We start from the raw sequence: 22,041 nt of genomic DNA on the forward strand, positions 1-22,041 counted from the left end.
TTATACTTCAAACTGCAGTACACAAACAGCGATCTGTATGGATTTCAGATGCCAATTTTCTCCAGCTCCAATTCTCCTTTGTGTTATATAAACAAATCTCAACCATCTGGACCACAACAAGCCACACTAAAGTATGCATTCACTCCTTGCAAAAGCATCAAATCAAAATACAATCTCACAGAATTCTGCCTAACAGAAAAAGAGTAAATATCATAGCCTTCACAAAGCTTTTTTTAAAAATGTTCTGTCAGAACTCAGAATTTAAATAGCATAGCAGAAATGAGCATATCAATATTGATCACTCTGATAAGCAGAAACACACATAACCGGAAGATCACATCCTGTGATGTTACCTATATTAAGAGCAGTCCAATTCAGTATCTTCCAAATTACCTCAAAAAAGAAAAGGGCTTAGGAACAGTGTCTCAGACAGGTGGGAAAACAGAGAAGAGATTGCTGCAAGCCTCATTCATGAGAGTCAGAAGCAAAAACTTTAATTTCTATCCAGCTAAGGAAGTTAAAATGTATGCTTTATAAGAATTGCAAAAAAAAAAAAAAAAAAAAAAAAAACGCTAAAATTTAGCCCATCAGAAACAATGAATTGAAAGTAGGTTGTGCCCCCACCCACCCCCAAAAAGGATTCTGCCAAAACAAGTCATATATGTTACCACCTACTCACCTGGAGCTTGGAAAGAAATACCAAGCGTCTTTTTACTGCTTATCTCCCTGACATAATTCCAGGCTGCTGTAGGCACCTTCTCAAAGCCAAATATTTTAGACAATAACCATGGCCAGCCTTGCCTACAGACATATACAGGTGCTAAAAAGGCTTCCTGCTTTCTTTCCTCTCTGCCTAAAAATATCTCCCACCAATTTAGCACAGTGCCCAAAATGTCCACTCTTTAGGAAAGATAACTATCTTCAGGCTTTGTGGCTCACATTCATGAACTTTGAATATTGTGGTAAGAAGATCCTCAGAAAATGGTGTAAAAGACAATGAGTTGTGTGTGGGGGAAATGGAGGTAAAGAGAAGAATTGAAAGGTCTGGAGCTTGAAGAGAAATGCGTGGCAGTGAAAATGAGGAGGAGTCTCCCTGAACACTTTTTTTCCCTAGAATCCCAGTGATCATACATGTTGGCTATTATCAACACATTTGGCATCTGATAATTTTGCTCTGTCACCCTTAAACTGTGTGTATATAACTAAATCAAATCATAGTCAACATTGGATTATTTGAATATCCTACAGAATCTCCATTTTCTGTCTGATTTTATAAGTTTAATTATGTAAATTTTGGCTGATTATAAAATTCCCCTTCTTGGCTAAAAATATGATCTAAATAATTTTAACCTGGTTCATTTGAACTGCATACATATATCTGGTTGATTTCACCTCAATATTTTATCAAGGTCATTTTAAAACCAAATACTATTTGTCAAGATGCAATGTACCAACTTTGTATTCAGATTAAATAAGACTATTTTGTAATCCATGATTCAATCACAGATAAAAATATCAAAATAGATATGGGCAAACCCCCCTGAACTCTCCCCAACCCTCAGTCTTTCCATATAACCAATTTCGGTTCAGCTGATCAACCATTCTTGAGCAGGAATCTCGAATGAGATTAGCTCCTTCCTATGTTTTTTTTTTTTTTTGAAACACTGGGAGCTATTTAATCAGGAAAGAATCAAAATCCCCATTAAACCTCCAAGGAAAACTCTTCTAATTGTTGATGTTTAAATAAAGATGATAAAATGAGAAAACATGAAACCCTGTTTCATAGTCAAGGTCAGGTAGATTTCAGGGGAAATTAGTTGCTCTGAGTAAATTATAATCTGTGTTATAGCCTGGTTATAATCCAAGAGTAAAATTCTCAGTTTCTGTCAAAGAGGCTATGTGTTATTTTCTTATTTCAAATAGTCCAGTGATCACAATACTGGAGGTACTAATCACATCTAAGGCCTTGGATCTCAAACTATTTTTAGTCCATTTTTTTAAATCATTCAACTCCAAAATAATATCATTATAAAACTATCTTAAAATGGCTTGACATAGAATTCTCTGGGCTATCAGAATTGCTAACAAAACCAATAAAACCCAGAAAAAAAAAAAACACTTCCAGTAATTGTTTTCAGACAACAGAGTTTGGACTTCAGCAACTGGCAAAAATAGTTTTTGAAACAGCGATTATAAATTCTACTTTTGCATCTCACACAAAGCCACATACCTTAGTTTATTTTTGAAAAGCCCCCCCCCTCGAATATTGGCCATTTTATAACATAGGATAATAGGAGATATTTATGATTAGAAATCTATGTCTATAAGGAAAGTTTTGATCTACTTAGACACCACACTTAAAAGGTCAGAAAAATCTGAAATGAAAGATCCCCAAACAGAATAGTTACTCTGAGTCCCAAGAATACTTACACTAAATCAAGTACAACTCTTCAAATGGAAAGCTTCATTTTCTAGAAAATGCTTGCACATAGACAACCTCATTCCCCAATTATTTTAAATCAAGGAGTTAACCTCTTTCATTCAAATGCTAATAACACACACATAACAATTCTACCTACTGTGGTATCAGTGAGCAAGACTCCAAGGGACAACCAATTTACCTTTATTCTTACTGAGGCAGTACTTGGATAAAAGCTATTTTTAGAATATTCATCAAACTGCAGGAGGGATAGGAATGAAAGAGAGCTTGTGCTGTTTTAAGAAAAGCAAATTCTATTGTTGGCATAATAAGGAAAAAAAATTTCTTTTTTCGAATGACACCCGTTAACTAGCCCAAGGGATATCACCTGCAATCACTACTGCTAACACCACTTGTCTGGTTTGATAGTCCTATGAGTCACAGAGGACAAGCTCTGTCTGATTTAACACAGTCTCATCTACAACCTTTTCATGAGTACCCCAAAAGTTAGCTGATCATAGAACAGGCTTTTCTCTCCCTCCTCTGCATGCCAAGAACATTTTCAAACACTTCAAAACGTCAATCACAAATGAGCCATGGGAATCTTTGGGGATAGTGCCACAGCTCCCTGTGTGTCTCAGGACCAGCAGAGGCTTCCTACCTTGCTCTCTTCTCCTTCGAACACGGACTGGTGGACGTTGCACGCGAACAACGAGTTGGGGAGGTCATTGAAGTCAGTGATGGCTTGAAAGGCCTCCTCCGTGAAACATCGAGTTATGGCCCAGTCTCTATCTATGCAGCAGAGCAAGAAAAGTCCTCCGTCTTCTGGGATGCGCCCTTGCTGCCCCAGGCTCCTCATGCCAATGAAGTAAGATTCTCCCCTCATTCCTGAGGATGCAAAGAAGGCCATGTGTTAAAGGAGAGGTCAACGATTCCTTAAAACTTGTTGTTTAGGTCGCTGTACTGGAGTGCCTGGGGTAGAGGAGAGGAGAATGATTAGGAGGAGAATCAGGGGTTCCTGGAAGTTTGAAGACCCGGCAAGTTCATATTATCCCCTTGATCTCTGAGTTGCAATTGCCCATACAGCTGTGCTTCTTCTGGGCAAGAATCCAGTCAGTGTTATGGGGGGAAAAAACACCAAAACTAAAAGCACTTAACCAGGATAGGAGTTGGAAGCCAAGGGCTCACGCCCAGGTGCCCAGTGTTCACTAGACTTGGGACCTGGGAAAGTTACATACATTCTCTGAGACTTTGCTTCCTTTACAAGAATAAAATTAACTCAAACAAAAATGCACTTGGGAAAGTGCTTTGATAAGTTACATGATGAATTATATACACCTACCACCAATGCCTATACTTTATTAAGTTCCACAAACTCTTCTAAATGACCTACATGCATTAACCTACCCACTTAACCTCCATAATAGCCTACAACGTGGGTTCCAATATTATCTCCACATTACAGTAGGGAAAACCGAGAAATAAGACAGGTAACACGTGTTCACAAGGTCAATGGCAGGTCTAGGATTCAAACCCAGGGAATTTGGCACCAGAGCTCACTTTTCTATACCTTAGAAATAAAGCAGATCAAAATTAGTGCAAGTCTGTATTCAAGGCAGTACAATCTACTTCATTTCCACATGAATCCTGATTATGGTTCTTCTAATAGTTAACAATTTACCCACAATGAGAATACATGCACACACACACACACACACACACACACACACACCTTCTTTGGCATGGGGTAATTACTCTGAGTAATTTGTGATCCCTGGATCTTGAAAAATCAGTACTATTTTGGCTGATTTGTATTACATAATTCCCCTTCCTCATCACCCCCATCATGAAGCTTCCTAGTATTAATCTCTGTTTTCCATAAATTTATTACCTCCTTACCCATTATATTAAAAAGTCTACTCAACTGCAACCAGTTGGAAAGTTTTTCCATTTTTTGATACTGGTATATAATTCAGTAAGTTTTGTCGATCTCCACACATACTTCAAGGACAGTAAATCTACATTTTTCTTTTATATCTACTTTTGTGCCTATCATAATATTATGCTCAAACTTCAATGATTAGAGGCCCAGAAGGTCAAATAACTTGCCCATGGGTATACAGGTAACACTGACTGACAGTTATGGTGTGGCTGCTGGATCATCTTCAGTAAACTCCATTTTCCCCAACCCCAGCATTACAAAACCTGAGTAAAGAATAGGAAGGTGAGTACCATGAGATGTCCCTCAGCCCTCACGAAGTTTAAACACAATGTCTGGATCCCCAGACAAATAGATGTTTCTGTATATCTCTCTTGAACTCTGAACATATCATAGTGATGAGGTTACATCTTCTGTTTTTATTTTTCCTGGAAACAAAATCTAAGTGGGATCCTGATAAGCAATATTTGATGATGATATAAATTACGCATTATGTATAAAATCTTAGGCATGGTTGGGACAGAGGCCAAAAATTAAGGAATTTGAAATAATAAACCCAAAATCAGGTCACTATAATTGTGGTTAGTAAAAATAGTATTCTGTATAAAATATAATAGAACCATTTCTATATTCTAAAATTCTTAAAACTCCAATTAATGCAACATTTTCTATTTTGAATCAATGAAACACTTATTCTAAATTAAAAATGTGCTGCATATTTTAAGCTTTGTTTTGTTCTATAGTTAATCCAAAATATATTAATATTTTTAACTAGAAGGAAAAACTTCAATGAAATGCTTTTATGTATTTATTTTCCTACATATTCAATTACATTGTTGCTTCAGATAGTTTAGTGTTTAGTGTAATATGCATAATAGTCATCATTTATTATTAGAGTATAATTATTTTAATAGCAAAAATAATAACTAAGAGGATTAAAATAGTATTCTTTTGCTTAATGAATTATAGGAAGACCATTTGATAATGAAGTCATAATCATCCTGTAGCATGAAATATAGATATTATGTCAATTCTGATTTTATTTTTAATCTATCCTTCTTATTTGAAAACATTTTACTTAATCAAAATGTATCTCAAAATGTTACTAAACAGGTCTGAAAATGTTGTAATTATTCATTTTCTAAAAAAAATTAAAATCTATTGCTGAACAAATTAATTAAATATATCCAATAATAAGCCTCACTTAGAACTCATTTTAAACTACTCAAATGGCCTTAACTTCTATTCAAAGCTGTAACAATATGATTCTCTTCATGAGACTTTAAGCTCATTACTTTCAATAAAGATTTAAAAAGTGATCGTACTTTTGACAAACAACCTATTTTACTTCTATGGAGAAATATTTGAGAAGTCAGAGCTTTGAACAAAGGAACCCTGACTTCTGTTTCTAGTTCCATTACTGAGTCACTTCATAATTTGGAAAACTCAACTGATCATTTTATGACACAGTTTATCCCTATGAAACAGAGTAGAAAGAAGTGGAGGAATAAAATAAGAATGAAAGAAGTGACCAAAATCAGCATTAACCACCACACAAAAAGATATGTAACATGAAATACTATAGAAAGATAATCATTATGGTAATCTCAGAACAAGACTATTATGCTTTGGTATTATAACTAACTTTTAGTAAACCCAAATATACAGAAAGAAAGGGAAATTTTAAAGATTAAAAGAACTCCCTAATAAAGAAATGTAAAGGCCCTGCAGCCCAAAAAACTAGTTTACCTTTATAAATTAATTCCAAAAGTCTTAAGTATTGTGAAATATCTTTGAGGCAACAGTTGCCACATAGCAAACAAAGATTTATGACCATTGTTCTTATTTATAAATCTGACAGTGGTTATCCAAGAGAAAAGAGCTGCCTTAGGCTCATGGGGCAACTCTTCTGGGAAAGCTTCTCAACTGCCCCCGGGACCCATGAAGGTGGCCTCCTTGCTTTGTAGTCCCTGAGTGTTCTGCACAGCCTTCTCTCACTGTGATGACTGCTTTACTGGTCTGTATCTCAAACCAGATGTGCATTTCTGGAGAGCAGAGACTGGGCTGTCTTAATCAGTGTGGTGCATTGTACTTCATCTTCAGCCTGGTACATAAGCCCTCAAAATTATGCTTGATTGAATTAATGAATTATGTAAAAAAGAGTCACTTTCAGGAAATTACAGACCAGCGAATGAATTATAATGACCAATTTAAAATATAAACACTGCCCTGGCTGGGTAGCTCAGTTGGTTAGAGCATTGTCCTGAGATGCCAAGATTGTGGGTTTGATTCCCAGTCAGGGCACATACAAGATCAATCAATGAATGCATGAATAAGTGGAAAAACAAATCAATGTCTGTCTGTCTCTCTCTCTTTCTCTCTCTGTAAAAGTCAATAATAAAAACTTAAAAAATAAAATATAAACAATAACATATTATTTATTTCAAATTTATACACTAATAAAAAAGCACAATAATCATTTTAATTTAAGGTTTGATTTATGTCATTTTATAAATCAAAGATAACAAGAATCACTCAAAGGATTCCTCTAGCTAAAATTTAAAAGTCTGCGGAGTATAATTAAAATAACATTGGTGATTTTTATTGCATGAGTTCATTGAAGGAAAATAAAGAACTAAAAAAGTCAGAAAGGTATAAAAAAGGAAAATAAAACCACAATCCTAAAACAAAGAAACCAATATTATCTGCTAATATTTTGGAATATTTAATTCCAGTGCTTCTCTCACATGTATAATTTTTTAAACAAAATTCAGATCCTGACATTTTAGTCCAGCATCTTCCACAAAACACTGATACAATCAGGAGCAGTTCTCTGTATCATTATGTATTCTTTGAAAAGATTAATTTTTATAGCCACATAGTAACCCAGTATAGGAATCTGTCATATTTACTTAACCATTCTTCTGTTGTTTGACATTTGGAAGGCATAAATTTCCGTTATTACATGCATCAAGAAAAGGAAAACCACTATCGACTTTAAAAGCTTCCCCTGGGAGAATCTCAAAACTTCTTTCGATGCAGAGAAGAGATATCTTTATGAAATACTAGGAAGAGGCCAGGGGGCATACTTGGGTTCTAGTCCTTCTGTAAACTGTGTGCCTTCTGGGCTATGGTTTACTTGTCAGCAAAATGGAGAAACACTGTGGCCTTGTCTACAGTGACCATCAATAGAATGCAGCAAGTGAGTGTCTTCTGCAGCCTCCAAAATAGTATTTGAATTAAAGCTATTTATTACCAGTATAGGCTCATCAAGACCAAGTCAACAGTGGGAGAACCTGGCACTACAGAAGGGGTACCATCTACTTCTGACAAATGTGTGAACAAATTTCAAACTTCCAGTAGATGTCCATGAAGGTTAAGCCCAAATCATTAAAATGAGAAACAAAGAGTTATGCCCCTTGAATATTTGATATGAGCCTGGTTGGAGACCCCATTAGAAGAGAAAGGTATTCCTAAGAATAAAGAGAGTAATTAACATAAAAAACAAACAACCTTGACTCTCCCCAAAACACCACCACCAGCAGAATAGTTGATTTAAATATTACAAAAATTAGTGGCATTGAGAATTTAAATGATTGAATTTGACCCACTTGAATGCAGGAGGAAGCCTAGAAAGAGGACGATTTTCAACTATTTCATTATGTTGCTATAATGTGAAAACGATTTCATCCAAGACCTTCTGATAACCTGATAGCACTTACTAATTAAATATTACAAGACCTAGAATGGAGACAGTATGTTTCCTACCGTTGAGACTAGCCACCTGAAACTTAAAGATGCCTGCTCAGCATAAAAAAAAAGTGACTGAATAAATGTTTGTTGCATAAATAGTGACTACATTTTCTCTCCCCCAATAAACTTGGATGATCTAGACATTTATTTGGTTTCTACACAAGGAGTTAATTTTCCCAAAACTCCGTACTTTTATTCCTAACATGTATATTGTACAATTAAAACAAGGAGAAGGGACCTGAAAGAGACATCTGATTCTGTTGGATATCACTGTTATCCCAACATTAACATTATGCATGAATTTCAGATTTCTGAATTACAGAATCCTAAAACATTACACCTTCCTAGGAATAGGGTAGAACTCATGAGAGTGGGGAGCCATGCATTTACCCATAGGAGTTCTGGTCTAGAAAGTCTTAAACTGGTTATAAAAGGAGGGGAGAAGTTACAAATAAGCCCATGAGAATGGCAAAGAGTCATGACAAGGAAAATAAATTGTAAACTTCCATGGAGATGCTCATACTAGCTTAATTATCAAGTAAGATTACCCTGTTAGTAGTGAGATGTATGATCTATAAATAAGACTACTGCCACACAGGAAGGGGTGAGATGGTAGTAATATCATCTTGAGTCTCCTCAGCATGGAGAGAACATCAAGACCAATTCTGTGTACCACCCACTACAGGGAAAAAAAATAAAAGGCATTCTTTCAAAGGAGACTGTCTAGTCTTAATGAGGGGCCAAAAGCCATGTCATCTAAGAAACAGGTGCATGGGATAACAGAGCATAGGGAAGTGTAGAAAAGAAGACTTGAGTGAAACAACAGTTGCCTTCCAATTTTGAAAGAGAAAATGAATTTTTTTTGTATATGGTGCTAAGAGAGTAGAAGTCAAACCAGGGAGAAAGAATTCAACTTAATAAAAGGAGCTATGGATCTCTTTTAAAAATCAAGATTAAAACAGAAATACCTTGCCTTGTGTCTAAGTGAGCATCTTGCATTGGTGCTCCATAGAGCAGATGATGGACATCTGGAGGAATGTCAAAGAGGGAATCCAAGGACCTGGGAGAGTAGTGGCTAGTATTTCCTTTAAGGTCTCTTTTTGCCTTGAGAGTGTCATCTTTCTAATATTTAAATAAAATATACAAGAAAAGAGACATCTGTTTATCTCTGGATGCTTAAGAAAGGGGAACTTATAACCTTTATCAAAAGCTTTCTCTAGTGTTGAAACTTTTAAATTGATGCTCATAACAAACCTGCCTATATTTTTCATCTTCCAGGTTTTGCAAACTAGAAAGTGAGAATTTAAAAAAAGGGTGGGTACTTCCGGTGAAGATGGAGGATTAGACAGACACACTGCGTCTCCCTCCACAACTGAAAAGGAATACGGCTACCTCAAAACTAGAGACAACCAGAAGTTCCAGAAAATCGAGCTGTATGGAAGTCCAACAAAGAAAGATATAAAGAAGGAATACTCATCCAGACAAGTAGGAGGGGTGGAGAAGATGCAATGTGGCGGCAGCAGCAGCATCGGCAGCAGCAGGCCAGCAGAAAGTGCAGTCACGTGTTTTAAAAAGTGGGGAGAGACACCTGGGGAGTGCTTCCAGCACCAGACCAGACCACACAGCTCACGGTTCTAGCACTGGGGAAAATAAAGCCTCATTGCTTTTGACTGTGCAGACCACTAGGGGTTGGGGCAGAGGAAGAACCTGCCAGTATCTCAGGAGAGTCCACTTGTTTAAAGGACTCCCACAGTACTAGAACTTCTGCAGACCCACCCACCCTGGGAACAACAGCCAGAGCAACAGCTAGAGAGGTACCAGTCCCATATGGAAGTGGGACAGGTGCCTAGAAAAGGGGCGAGTGCTGAGCAAGCAGCATTGTTCCCTCAGACCCGTCCTCGCTACACAGCACCACAACGTGGTGAAACAGGTCTCCCTGTACTGATGAATACATAAGGCTCTGCCCCTTACAATGTAACGGCTATAACAGCTCTACCTAAGACATAGAGGCAAACAAACACAGGAGCCTGTCAAGATGAGGAGACAGAGAAGTATGGCCCAAAAGAGGGAACAGATCAAGGTTCCAGTGGGAGAACTAAGCAACGAGGAAATAGCCAACCTAACAGACGAGGAGATAGCCAACCTAACAGACGAGGAGATAGCCAACCTAACAGACGTAGAGTTTAAAACACTGGTGATAAAGATGCTCACAGGCTTGACAGATATGCTTAAGTATGGCAGACACATAAGGGAAGAAGTGAAGGCTATGCTAAATGAAATGAAGGAAAATCCACACAAAACCAATGATGAAGGGAAGGAAACTAAGGTTCAAGTCAATGATTTGGAACATAAGGAAGAAAAAAATAGTACAGAATGAGGAAATAAGAATTGAAAACAATGAGGGCTTAGGGACCTCTGAGACAACTTTAAATATATCAACATTCGAATCATAGGGGTGCCAGAAGGAGAGGAGAAAGAGCAAGCAATTGAAAGCTTAAGTGAAAAAATAATGAAAGAAAACTTCCCAAATTTGGTGAAAGAAATAGACATAAAGTTCAGGAAGCACAGAGAGTCCCAAACAAGCTAGACTCAAGAAGGACCACACAAAGACACATCATCATTAAAATGCCAAAGATTCAAGATAAAGAGAGAATCTTAAAAGCAGCAAGAAAGAAGCAGGGAGTTACCTACAAAGGGATACCTATAAGACTGTCAGCTCATTTCTCAAAAGAAACTCTGCAGGCAACAAGGGAGTGACAAGAAGTACTCAATGTGATAAAAAGTAAGAACCTGCAACCAACATCACTCTATCCAGCAAAGCTATCATTTAAAATGGAAGGGCAGATGAAGTGCTTCCCAGACAAGGTAAAGCTAAAGGAGTTCATCATCACCAAGCCATTATTATATAAAATGTCAAAGGGACTTACTTCAGAAAAAGGAGATCAAAATTATGAATATTAAAATGACAACAAACTCACAGCTATCAACAACTGAATCTAAAAAATAAAAACAAAATCCAACTAAGCAAACCAGAATAGGAACAGAATCATAGGTATGGGGATCATTTGGAGGGTTATCAGCTGGGAGGGGAAAGGGGGAAAAATGGGGAAATGGTGCAAGGATTAAGCATAATCGGTTGGTACAAAATAGGCAGGGGGAAGTTAAGAACAATGTAGGAAAGGGTGAAGCCAAAGAACTTATATGCCCAACCCATGGACATAAACTAAGGGGGGTGGGATTGCTGGAGGCAAGGGGGAACTAGGCAGAGGGGGGCAAAGGGAAAAAAATTGAGACTACTGTAACAACATAATCAATGAAATATACTTTAAGAAAAAGGAGATAATGATCCACAAAGGGAGAAAAATGAGCAAAACATACATAAAGGAACTTAAGTTTGGGTTTATTTTTCCTCAGACAAAAGAATGCTAAAGATTGAATTCATCTGCATTTTAAATTAAGAACAGGAATCTAAACCATTTTGCAACAGCACGACAAAAGAGTAACAAATTTGTCTCGATTCCACGTTATGGCCAGCCAAGGAGGATAAATAAGGAAATAAGATAAATGAAAATGATAAATGAATAATTCATTCTGACTTTAAGTTCAGTTTTGTCTGGAAATCAAGCAAATGGGTTATGGAAGATTAGTTAGTGTGGAAGAACTTAAAGATGACAATGTCAGCTTGAATATCAATGGTAAAAACTAAGAATGTAATATTGCATTAATAAATAGTAGAGAAGATATGCATATAGCTATTTTTAAGTTGAATATCAGGTTAAATGAATGCAGCTGAAAGTTTTAAACAACAGAAACCTGAACTTAAAATTTTGCAGTGGTTAAAATTCATTTAGCTCCCAAATTATGTGATTCTTTCATAATACCTGGGACAAATGAGCTTATTCGAAGAAAATTTTTATATGAATAACAATACTTTCCTTACCATTAAATTATATTATCAGCTTTTGTTTTTGGTCTGGCCTTAAGGGTGAGGTCCTTTTGATGCCTTTTGTAATTTTAATATCTAGACCCTTTTAGGGATAAGCCAGGCCTTTTGCTCATTTTTGTCCCTCTTACAGGGAAATTGAAGTATAATATTAGTAAGAAAAAACCATCCCAGACATCCTGAGATACAAAGGAGAGATGATATTCTTAGGTTGTGCTCCATAGAAACCCATTAGAGCTCTTTCTGAAATATAATGGAACCTACTTAATTCTGCTGCAGAATGTTCACACCTGCTGTGCTGTGTGAACCTCATGCTATTCTTGATACCATTTGAGATCAGTCTTGAAAGAATCAAGAACATGCAGTTTTTAACTCATGGTTTCAATAGAAATTATGCAGATTCCTCATTCATGGCTCCCTTCAGGACACTTTCTGGAGCCACTCTCCCACCTTAAGCTCCCACAGGACAATAATTCAACTAATCCAACTACCCAAGAAAGCAACTCCTTATGAAGTTTTATGAAGTTGGGGAAGAAAAAGCAAGTTGTTTCCATCATCTCCTTTTGCGCTGGATTCTACAGCAGTGATGTGACTACAAATTCATCCATGATAATGCCTTTACCCCTGTATAGCTTTAATGCTTATAGTTTCCCAGAAGGATTTACAAGTTCTGCATATTCTTCCAATAGACAAAATAAAAAGGGAAGGAAGTCCCTCAAATGTATCCAGGGTCAGACTAACCAAGTGCGACATTTGTATTCCATTCCCCAAAACCTAACTGACATCATCAAGAAAATGTGTTTCAAATAAGCTTGCTTCAAGAGAAGAGTGTCAGATAGAGGAAACCATCTTTTATGAAGGGTATAAACGTGAGGAGGTTGTTCTTAAAGATAGGAAAATCTTTCTACAAAGAATGACCTACAATGAACCATAAGCTCATTATATAAAACAAGCAATATTGGAGCACCCACCCCAAAGAGAAGAGATTTGGTCATTGTGTTAGTCGAGGTCCAGCAGGAAACAGACAGCATGCTTGAAACCAATTGTTTAAAAGGGTTTAAATTTAATAAAGAGACTGTTTACAAAGATGTGGGCAGGGTATGGAAAACCACAAAAGATGGTTCAAAATCTTGGGCTGGCACTACCCCTGGGCCTGAAGAGGTGAGAGCAGGGGAGGTGCTTCCAGAACAGGCTGATGTAGAGTGTTAAGTGGGGGAGCAGAGTTTGCCACCCCAAACTATGCCTTTTGGACATACTAATTATTTTGAGATGGTTATTTTCAAGAAACAAGACTCACAAAAAACCTTTGACCTTCTCCGTAACTGCCTAAAAGAATTTAGCTGGACGACCTACTTTGGGAAGACAGCTTTCATCATAGGTCACTGTGCTTTAATATGAACTAATGGATGACAGACAGGGAGGAACCTAGTGAGACCCCTTTGATCAATGTTCTCTGTGTCCTTTTGTTAAACATGGCCCAGCAAACATTTGTTTACCAAACATTTGCTTTTCCACCTTCATGTGAATTGCCTCCCTACCCTTTAAAGTCCAAACTACAACTTCTTAGGTCAAAATAGCATATAAGTCTCAACTGCCAAGTTTGTCCTCAGGTCCCATATTCTTACGGGTCCCTCATATATACATATGTAATAAATTTGGTTACTTTCCTCTGTTTATCTGTTTCATGTCAATTTGATTAATAGACCAGCCAGAAGAACTTGGAAGGGTAGAAAAAAAATAACTTTTCCTCCCCACTGCTGTCCCCTGGCAGACCTTTGGTTGAGGGATGTATTCCATCCACAGTGGCACCACAAAGAGGGTGCCAGAGGAATAAATATCTCCACCCTTCTCTTTCTCTAATCTGCTGGCACCTTCCATTAGCCAAACCCAAATGGTCACCAGAGGAAATTATCCACATTCCTCATTCATGGCTCCCTTCGGGACATCTTCTGGAGCCACTCCTCTATCTTAAGCTCCTACAGGACAGTAATTCAATTTATCTAGTTCCCCAAGAAAGCAACTCCTTATAAAGTTTTATGAAATTGGGAGAATAAAGCAAATTGTGGATCTGTGGGTCAGTTTCTGGGACACAGTACAGAATGGGAAAGATGGAGAGAGTTTTGCTGGAATCAACTGAAGAAACTTTACTTCTACTTGGGTAACAGTCTAGAAATTTCATGTTTATTTTCATTTAACTTGTTTTCAAACTTGATTTAAAATTTTAAACCTGAGTCATTTGTAAAGTGACAGCTCAAACTAGAGACCATATGATGCAGTCACAGATTCACCATTTCGAACTGTGTCTTTTTTTTCCTTAAAAACAAAAGAAGTGGATGGGGAAGGAGGAGCTCTCTGTGTGTGTTACCCTCTGCCTGCACCATTGTGGAATATGTATTCTTGATCCCAGTATGGAGGAAGACCATCCTTTCATTTGTTGCTCTGGGTGAGCCAAACCATTACATGCAGAACAACTTTTCACAGGAGAATGACACTTCAAAAGTGAATAGCAAAGCAGGTGATGGTTGCTATGGTAGCCAAAGTAAGATGTATCCTGTCATCTTTCACCTTCTGCTTTTAGATGGGGCATAGAGCACATTGGGAGAAATAGAGTGAAAAAGGAAAAGAGCAGGGATGAGACATGCTGCACCTTTGAGGAAAATCCAGCCAAAAAATTTCAATTTCTTTCTAGTAAGAAAGAAAAGCCAGACTAGAAGGTTGCCTGGATGACAGTCGGGGGTGGGCAGTGAATAGCTGGTCAGAACTCATCAGAAGGCCAGGGAGGCAAGTTTCACTCCCTCTGATAGAATTAGCAGATGATATTGGCTCCATTGTAAGGGTTTTGAATGTAAGAGAGAAAGAAGGGAGGAAGAGAGAGATAAGTATCTCTATCTCAGTGCCCAGCATTAACTATGCTTTTTTTCCTCAAATACAGTTCAATGTTCATGTCATTTCCACATCAAAAATCTCCCATGACTCAGGAAGATGAATCACATTCAATAAAACAGTTCTTTAGGCTAGCAAACCAAGACACCCCCAAGAAGATTATAGTCTTCCTGTCCAAATTTGTTGACTCTTTCATTAGTGCTGAGAAAAAAAGCTCAAGTCTCAGCATCAAGTTCCAGCTCCATCAATAATGATAATAATTAATAATAATAATAATAATAACACAGCAGCAAACAATTGTTGTGGGCTTCTTTTGTTCTGAGAGCTTTATCTGTATCAAACTTACAGATAACTATGTGGCCTGGACCAGCTTCCTCAAGCCTTCCTCACTGCTGAGCTTTTCCCTTCTAACCCCCAGATTCCCATCAACACTCCTCCTGAAAGACACCTCTGGGGCCACTGCCTTCACACCCTACCCTGAGCTACACCTGCACAAGATGAAATCACCACTGTCCTGTGTCTGTCTTATCTTTCAGGTTTTGCCTCTCTTTTTACCTTTCTTATTCTTACCTTCTACTCAATGTTGAGAGCAGGAGCTCTGTCTTTCCCATCTGGATAACCTGTAGCTGCTAAAGAGGACCTCTATACACTTGGAAAGTAACCTCTGACATTTGTTGAGTTGAATGAAATTCAAGGAGTTCTAAATTTAATTCTCAGCTCCCCAATGCACTAGCTATCTGACCTTGGGCAAGTGATTTAACTTCTCTGTGGTCAGTTTCCTTACCCATAAAATAGGCATAAGAAGAGCATATACCTTAGAATGCTGTTTTAAGCACTTAATAGCTAATACAAATATGGCATTTTGAACAATGACTGGGACACATTGTGAGTGCTCAATAAACATTAACTATTATTAGTATTGGCCACCACAGTGATCAAAAGAGCAAGTGCATAACTGTGTCTAACACAACATGGGAGCTCTTCTTCTCTTTCCTAGAGTGATCAGTCTTTTCACACAGAGAGAGGCATAGCATAGAGAGGAAAGTAAAATGAGCTTTGGTCAGCATCCTGGCACAGCCACTTTCTAGCTGTGTGACCTTGGACATTTACTAAATATCTCTGGGCAGTGTATGCAATATGGGGATCATATGGTACCAACTTCAGAGTTGTTATATGGATTGAATGAGTTACACACCCTTCTCTCAATCCAAAGATCTTTACTTTTCAGTGGGTACACTATTTTTCAGCTCTCTAGAAGAGGTGGTGCTCCCACAGTGAGAAATGCAAGAACTTCTTTTTTTTCTTTTTCTTTTTTTTTTTTTAATTTTATTTTTTGGTTATTCAATTACAGTTGTCCCATTTTTCCTCCTTTGCTCCCCCCCACCCAGCCCACCCCTTCTCCCACAATAATATCCCTCCCCGTTGTCCGTGTCCATGAGTCATTCATACACATTCCTTGACTAAACCCTTCCTTCACTTATCCCCTTTCTCTTCCTCCCCCTCCCCCATTGGCTGTTATTCTGCTCCTTGTCCTATTTAGTTCGTTTGTTTATGTTGTTCTTTAGTTTCCTGTATTAGGTGATATCATATGGTATTTTTCTTTCTTTGCCTGGCTTAGAGAAATGCAAGAACTTTGAAGTCAGACAGACCCAGATTCAAATTCCAGTTCTCCATCCACTGTCTCCTGCTGTGTTAAATCTGGAAGGTTGCACATTATCACTGGTCCTTTCCTTACCATTCATTGCTAGGGCAATTCACCAATTCACTCTTTCTAAAAAAATAAATAAGTAATAGCTAAATAATTTTTTAGCTTTATTGAAATATAATTGACATACATTATGTAAATTTAAGATATAAAATGTTATAATATGATGTACTTACACATTGCAAAATGATTACCACAATAGAATTAGTTAACATTTCTGTCACCTCACATAATTACCATTTCTTTTTGGAGCAAGAACATTTAAAATCTACTTTCTTAGCAACATTCAAGTATATAGTGTAGTGCCATTAACTATAATCACCACACTATACATTAGATCCCCAGAATTTATAATCTTATAACTGGAACTTTGTACCCTTTGACTAACATCTTCTCATTTCCCACAACCCCCAGGCCCTGGCAACTACTATTCTATCCTCTCTATGAATTAGACTTCTTTAGACTACATGTGTAAGTGAGATCATACAGTATTTGCCTTTCTCCATCTGACTTATTTCACTTAGCATAATGCCCTCAGGGTCCATCCATGTTGTCACAAACAGCAGGGTTTCTTTCTTTCTTGTAGTTGAATAACATTCCTGTGTGTGTGTGTGTGTGTGTGTGTGTGTGTGTGTGTGTGCGTGTCTTCTTTATAAATTCATCTGTAGATGGACATGTGTATATTAGAAGGAAATTAAATTAGTATCTCAAAGGGGTATCTGCATTCCCATGTTCACTGCATCATTATTCACAATAGCCAAGACATGGAAACAATGTACGTCACCAATTCACTCTTGATCTGAAAGTCAATCCTCTAACTACTTTAGGTCACTTTTAAAATCCTTGCCTTCCTTTTACACCTTTGGTTAAAGTTGTTCCTTTTCTCTCCTACTGCCTTTCCTTTCCCTTCTCCCATCCCCTTCCTCTTTCAAGCTTTCAATCACAATATCCATTAGGTTCTTATAGGAGCAAATGCTGGCTGGACTTCTGCATTGAGAGCTAGAGCCCTTCCTCCTCTCTAGATGGAGCTGCCTACTACTGGCCTGTCCGACCAAAGGCCCCACTGAGAAGCTGACACAGGCTAGGTAGTTTTCTGTCACATTTTCAGAGTCACAATTCAGAATAATCCACAATTAGTCCCCCATTTCTGGTGCCATGTGTCGTTTACAAGAAAGAGATGACTTAGATTCTAGTTTAGAAAATATAATAAAACCTTTATTTGTTGTCTGTTGATTTACTGATGTTAGCCATTCTGACAGGGGTGAGATGGTATCTCCTTGTGGTTTTAATTTGCATTTCTCTGATGATTAGTGGCGTTGAGCATCTTTTCATATGTCTATTGGCCCTCTGTATGTCCTCTTTGGATAAGTGTCTATTCAGGTCCTTTGACCATTTTTTAATTGGGTTGTTTGATTTTTGGTGTTGAGTTTTGTTATTACTTTATAAATTTTGTATATCAGATGCATCAGTGAATATGTTCTCTCATTCTGTGGGTAGACTTTTCATTTTGTTGATGGTTTCCTTTGCTGTGCAAAAACCTTTTAGTTTGATATAGTCCCATTTGTTTGTTTTTTTTCTTGCTGGTGAAGATGTGGAGAAAGGGGAACCCTATTGCACTGTTGCTGGGAATGCAGACTGGTGCAGCCACTGTGGAAAAAAGTATGGAGATACTACAAAAAATTAAAAATGGATCTGCCTTTTGACCCAGTAATCCCACTTCTAGGAATATATCTGAAGGAACCCAAAACACTAATTTGAAAGAATATAAGCACCCCTATGTTCATTGAAGCATTATTTACAATCAATCGCTAAACTATGGAAGCAGCCCAAGTGTCTATCAGTAGATGAGTGGATAAAACAACTATGGGACATTTATACAATGGAATTCTCCTCAGTCACACACACACAAAAAAGAACATTTTACCCTTTGAAACAGTATGGATAGACCTGGAGAACATTATGCTAAGTGAAATAAGCCAGACAGAGAAAGACAATTACCATATGATTTCACCCATATATGGAATCTAGTGAAAACCTGAACTAACAAGCAAAACAGAGACAGACTCATAGATGGAGAGCAGAATGATAACTAGTGGGGGAGGGGGGGGCGGATGGAGTCATTGAGCCAAAAGGAAAAAGGACTCATGGACATAGACAATAGTGTGGTGATCGCTGGGGGTGAGGGGGTATGAAGGGACTCAACGGTACTGGGAAAAAAATGCAATAAAGATTAAATCAAAAGAAAAAATACCTTTATAAAAGTCTTTTCTGGCCTGTTGCAATTGGGACGAGTTATTCCGAGGGGTCAGTTCTCCCCATCTCTCACTCCTCCAGCAACTGACCAGGAGCCAGGCTTATGAAGCTAAAACCTTTGTTGGTGGCAAGGTTTCTGGGAAAGACCTACAGAGAGGTGTAGGAACAGAGACTGAGCCAATGGAGGAAACATGTCAGACCAGCCAAGGGAGTGGGATCACTTATGCACCTTTAAGCACTGGTGCTAATCGTTCCTCTACATTGCAAGGCCTCTACACTGATTTATGCCCAAAACCATGTTGAAAGGAAGTGGAAGGAATCTATGTATCATTCCCTACATGTCCAAAAGAGCAGATGGAAACACGTATAACATTAATGGACCAAAACCATCAAGGTGGACTCCATGATAATCAAATGGTGGCTTCATCACTGTAGCCTGCAGACTCCTGATCAGGACAACTAGAACAGTATGAGGACCTGCCCAATGCTCCCATGTGACGTTGGAAGCTCTTTACATCAGAGGAGAAAACTAGGGCCCCTTCACCTTGCTGTTTTTCTAACCGATCTCAGCACCATTCCATGTTTAACTGGAAAAACAGCCAGCACAATTGGAGCTTCTTATGGAAATGTCAAAGACAGGTGCTCTCCACTGGCATCCTCAAGCCTAATGCAGTACCAGGAATGCGGCCGTAAGAAAGATAAGAAACACTGTTTCAGAGTAGCTTGTCTTTTCGAGAAACTATTGCTATTTGTCTCTTTATATAGTTACCTAATAGCTCTACCTTTCAGATGACAGTGTCTGTCACATAGCAGATGCTCAAAACATTACATAAATCTAGACCGTTCTCTATTTTCCTTCTTTCCACAATTCACTTACTGTCTTATTTTCTCCATTTTTTAATATTTATTAAAATTGGTTTTATTATTGCCCTTCTTCCAAATAGAACCTTAATAGTCTTTTCACTTATAATGTACAATTACCTCGATACGAGACATTAAAAAAATGAGTAAGTGTATGGATCTTTAAAAAAGGGCACAAAACATGCACAGTATGAGAGGGAAAGAAAGCAAGTTCAGGTGATGATAGAAACACAGGTTGCCCCCGGCTTCGGCGTGGGAGGGCGATCTCTGTCCACAACATGCACAGCTTCTCCTGTGCTCCCTCCACCTCTGACGTTTTCACCGTCGGCACCAACAGGCAGTTATCCTTCGGAGTATTTTACCAGTCTGTTGAAACTTGTGTAGTGTGACTACAACATAGACATTTGTTGTTTTATGTATTTTTATGTAGGATCATCAGGAATGTGTATCTGAGAAAGAAGGAAGGGGTGAGCCATGTAGATATCTGGGGAAAGACTTGCCAGGTAAAGAGACTGACAGAAAAAAAGGCTGGACAGCAGAAGGAGCTTGGTGGATGGAGTCCTCTGTGGCTGTGTGGTGAGGAAGGGAGGGGAGTAAGAAATGAGTTTGGGGGAGAGCAGGAGGCCAGGATGGGTAGCACCTTACAGGCTATGGAGAGGACTTTACTATTTACTGTGGGATGAAAAGCCATGGGAAAATTTTGAATAAAGGAGTCTGACAAGCTAACTTATGCTTTAAAATAATATTTGTGGTGATTGTTTGGAAAATAGACCAAGATAATAAGGGTGGAAGGAGAAGACCAATTAGGAACCGACTGACAATAATCAGGCAGGTGGTGATGGTCACAGAGACCAGAGAGGTAGCAGTTGAAATAATGAGAAGCAATAGGATTCCAGATAGTTTTAATGTATTAACAGCATTTACTGATGGACTGGATATGAAGTAGGGAAGTGTTCAAAGATAATGCCAAGGTTTTGACCTGAGTACTTAGAAGCACAAAGGTGCCATTTACTAAGATGGAGGAGACTACAGGAGGGACAGGTTTGGAGGAATGAAACCAGAAGTTCATTTCGGGATACTCTAAAGATTCCTATTATTCACCTAAGTGATGGTCAGTTGGTGCTATGAGCCCAGAGTTGAGGGGAGAGGGGATATGTTAGATGAAACTTAAAGCCATGGACTGGATGAGCGAGTTAAGTGAGAAAAGACACCCAAGGTCTGAACCCTGGGACATATCAGCATTTTACAGGAATAACAGTGGTAGCATCTCATAGTTGTGTTACAAGGACTCAATGAAATAATTCACATAAAGCACTTAAAAAAGCACTGGGAGTCTTCTTCAACAATCAATAACCACACCTACACACCTGTTACCATCTGTTAGCTTCTTTCTCCTTCAGAGCCCCCATCCCAGGTCCCAGGGGCCTGGACTTGGTGGAAGTTCTCACAGTAAGGAGGGGGTGGGAAAAAGGAAACCGTGTTCTCCCATGAAGGCCACAGAGGGGAACGTGTGTTGGCTTTTATTCCAACCTGGAATCTTGAACATTTTCCCACAGCAACATAAACAGTTTCTAAAATCTCTCAAACCAAAATCCAGTATTTTATCTCAAGTACACCATGCAAAGAATAGCCTTTTGGGCTAGCCTGAGGACCTGGTTATAATTTATGGTGTTTTTCTGAGAAAATACATTCTAAATTCCAAACATCTCAATAGAAACCTGCATTCAAAACGAAACACACTGCCTCCTTACATAAAAGGAAGGACATATATACAAATTCTAACAATAAATGTATGGGGACTTCCTTTTAACAGCAAAGTTCTGTGACATATAAACTATAGATACTCAACCACAACTAACAAAATCTGTGATAGTCTCTTTGTAGTGGCTGTGTTGGTTTACCCTGTCACATCTGTCTGTGACGCACCCTACGTCATTCCTCAGTGCTCAGCCAGGCAACAAATAGGCCATTGATAATTTTTAACTTCAAGATAAATTCCCCATCATGATACATTTCCCCATCATAGCCTCCATCTTGCTGTATTATAATTGTTTAATTGCCTTCTTCCCCATGAACTCTGCAAATCCTGGGTGTGTCTGTCTCATTCATTGCATTTCCAGAACTCACCATAGGACCTGGCACTGTAGAGAATCGCTAGAATTTCTTGAATGAATGGGGAACTCAAAACTCAACATTGGTCCTAGCCCACTCCAAGACTCATAAGTCTTCTGGAGAAAAGGAATCTGAGGAATCTTCCAAATGAGTGAAGCCAATCAGTCTGAGAA

At 38.2% G+C, this 22,041-nt stretch overlaps 1 protein-coding gene across 3 annotated transcripts in view; it reads right to left on the reverse strand.

Annotated features, from left to right (window-relative positions):
• Positions 1–22,041, reverse strand: part of RCAN2 (regulator of calcineurin 2) — a 250,950-nt gene that overhangs the window by 205,687 nt on the left and 23,222 nt on the right. For 2 of the 3 annotated variants that reach the window (XM_090282529.1, XM_090282531.1), the window contains exon 2: positions 3,081–3,307. In XM_090282529.1, the coding sequence (XP_090138655.1) occupies positions 3,081–3,305 (225 nt within the window). In that variant the 5' untranslated portion in view covers positions 3,306–3,307. Of the gene's footprint in view, positions 1–3,080; positions 3,308–18,893; positions 19,043–22,041 lie in introns of all 3 variants that reach the window. The other variant, XM_090282528.1, reaches the window with a different exon arrangement.

Source organism: Furipterus horrens, unplaced genomic scaffold (genome assembly GCF_987537825.1).
Source record: "Furipterus horrens unplaced genomic scaffold, mFurHor1.1.pri manual_scaffold_6, whole genome shotgun sequence".
Classification (NCBI taxonomy): Eukaryota; Metazoa; Chordata; class Mammalia; order Chiroptera; family Furipteridae; genus Furipterus; species Furipterus horrens.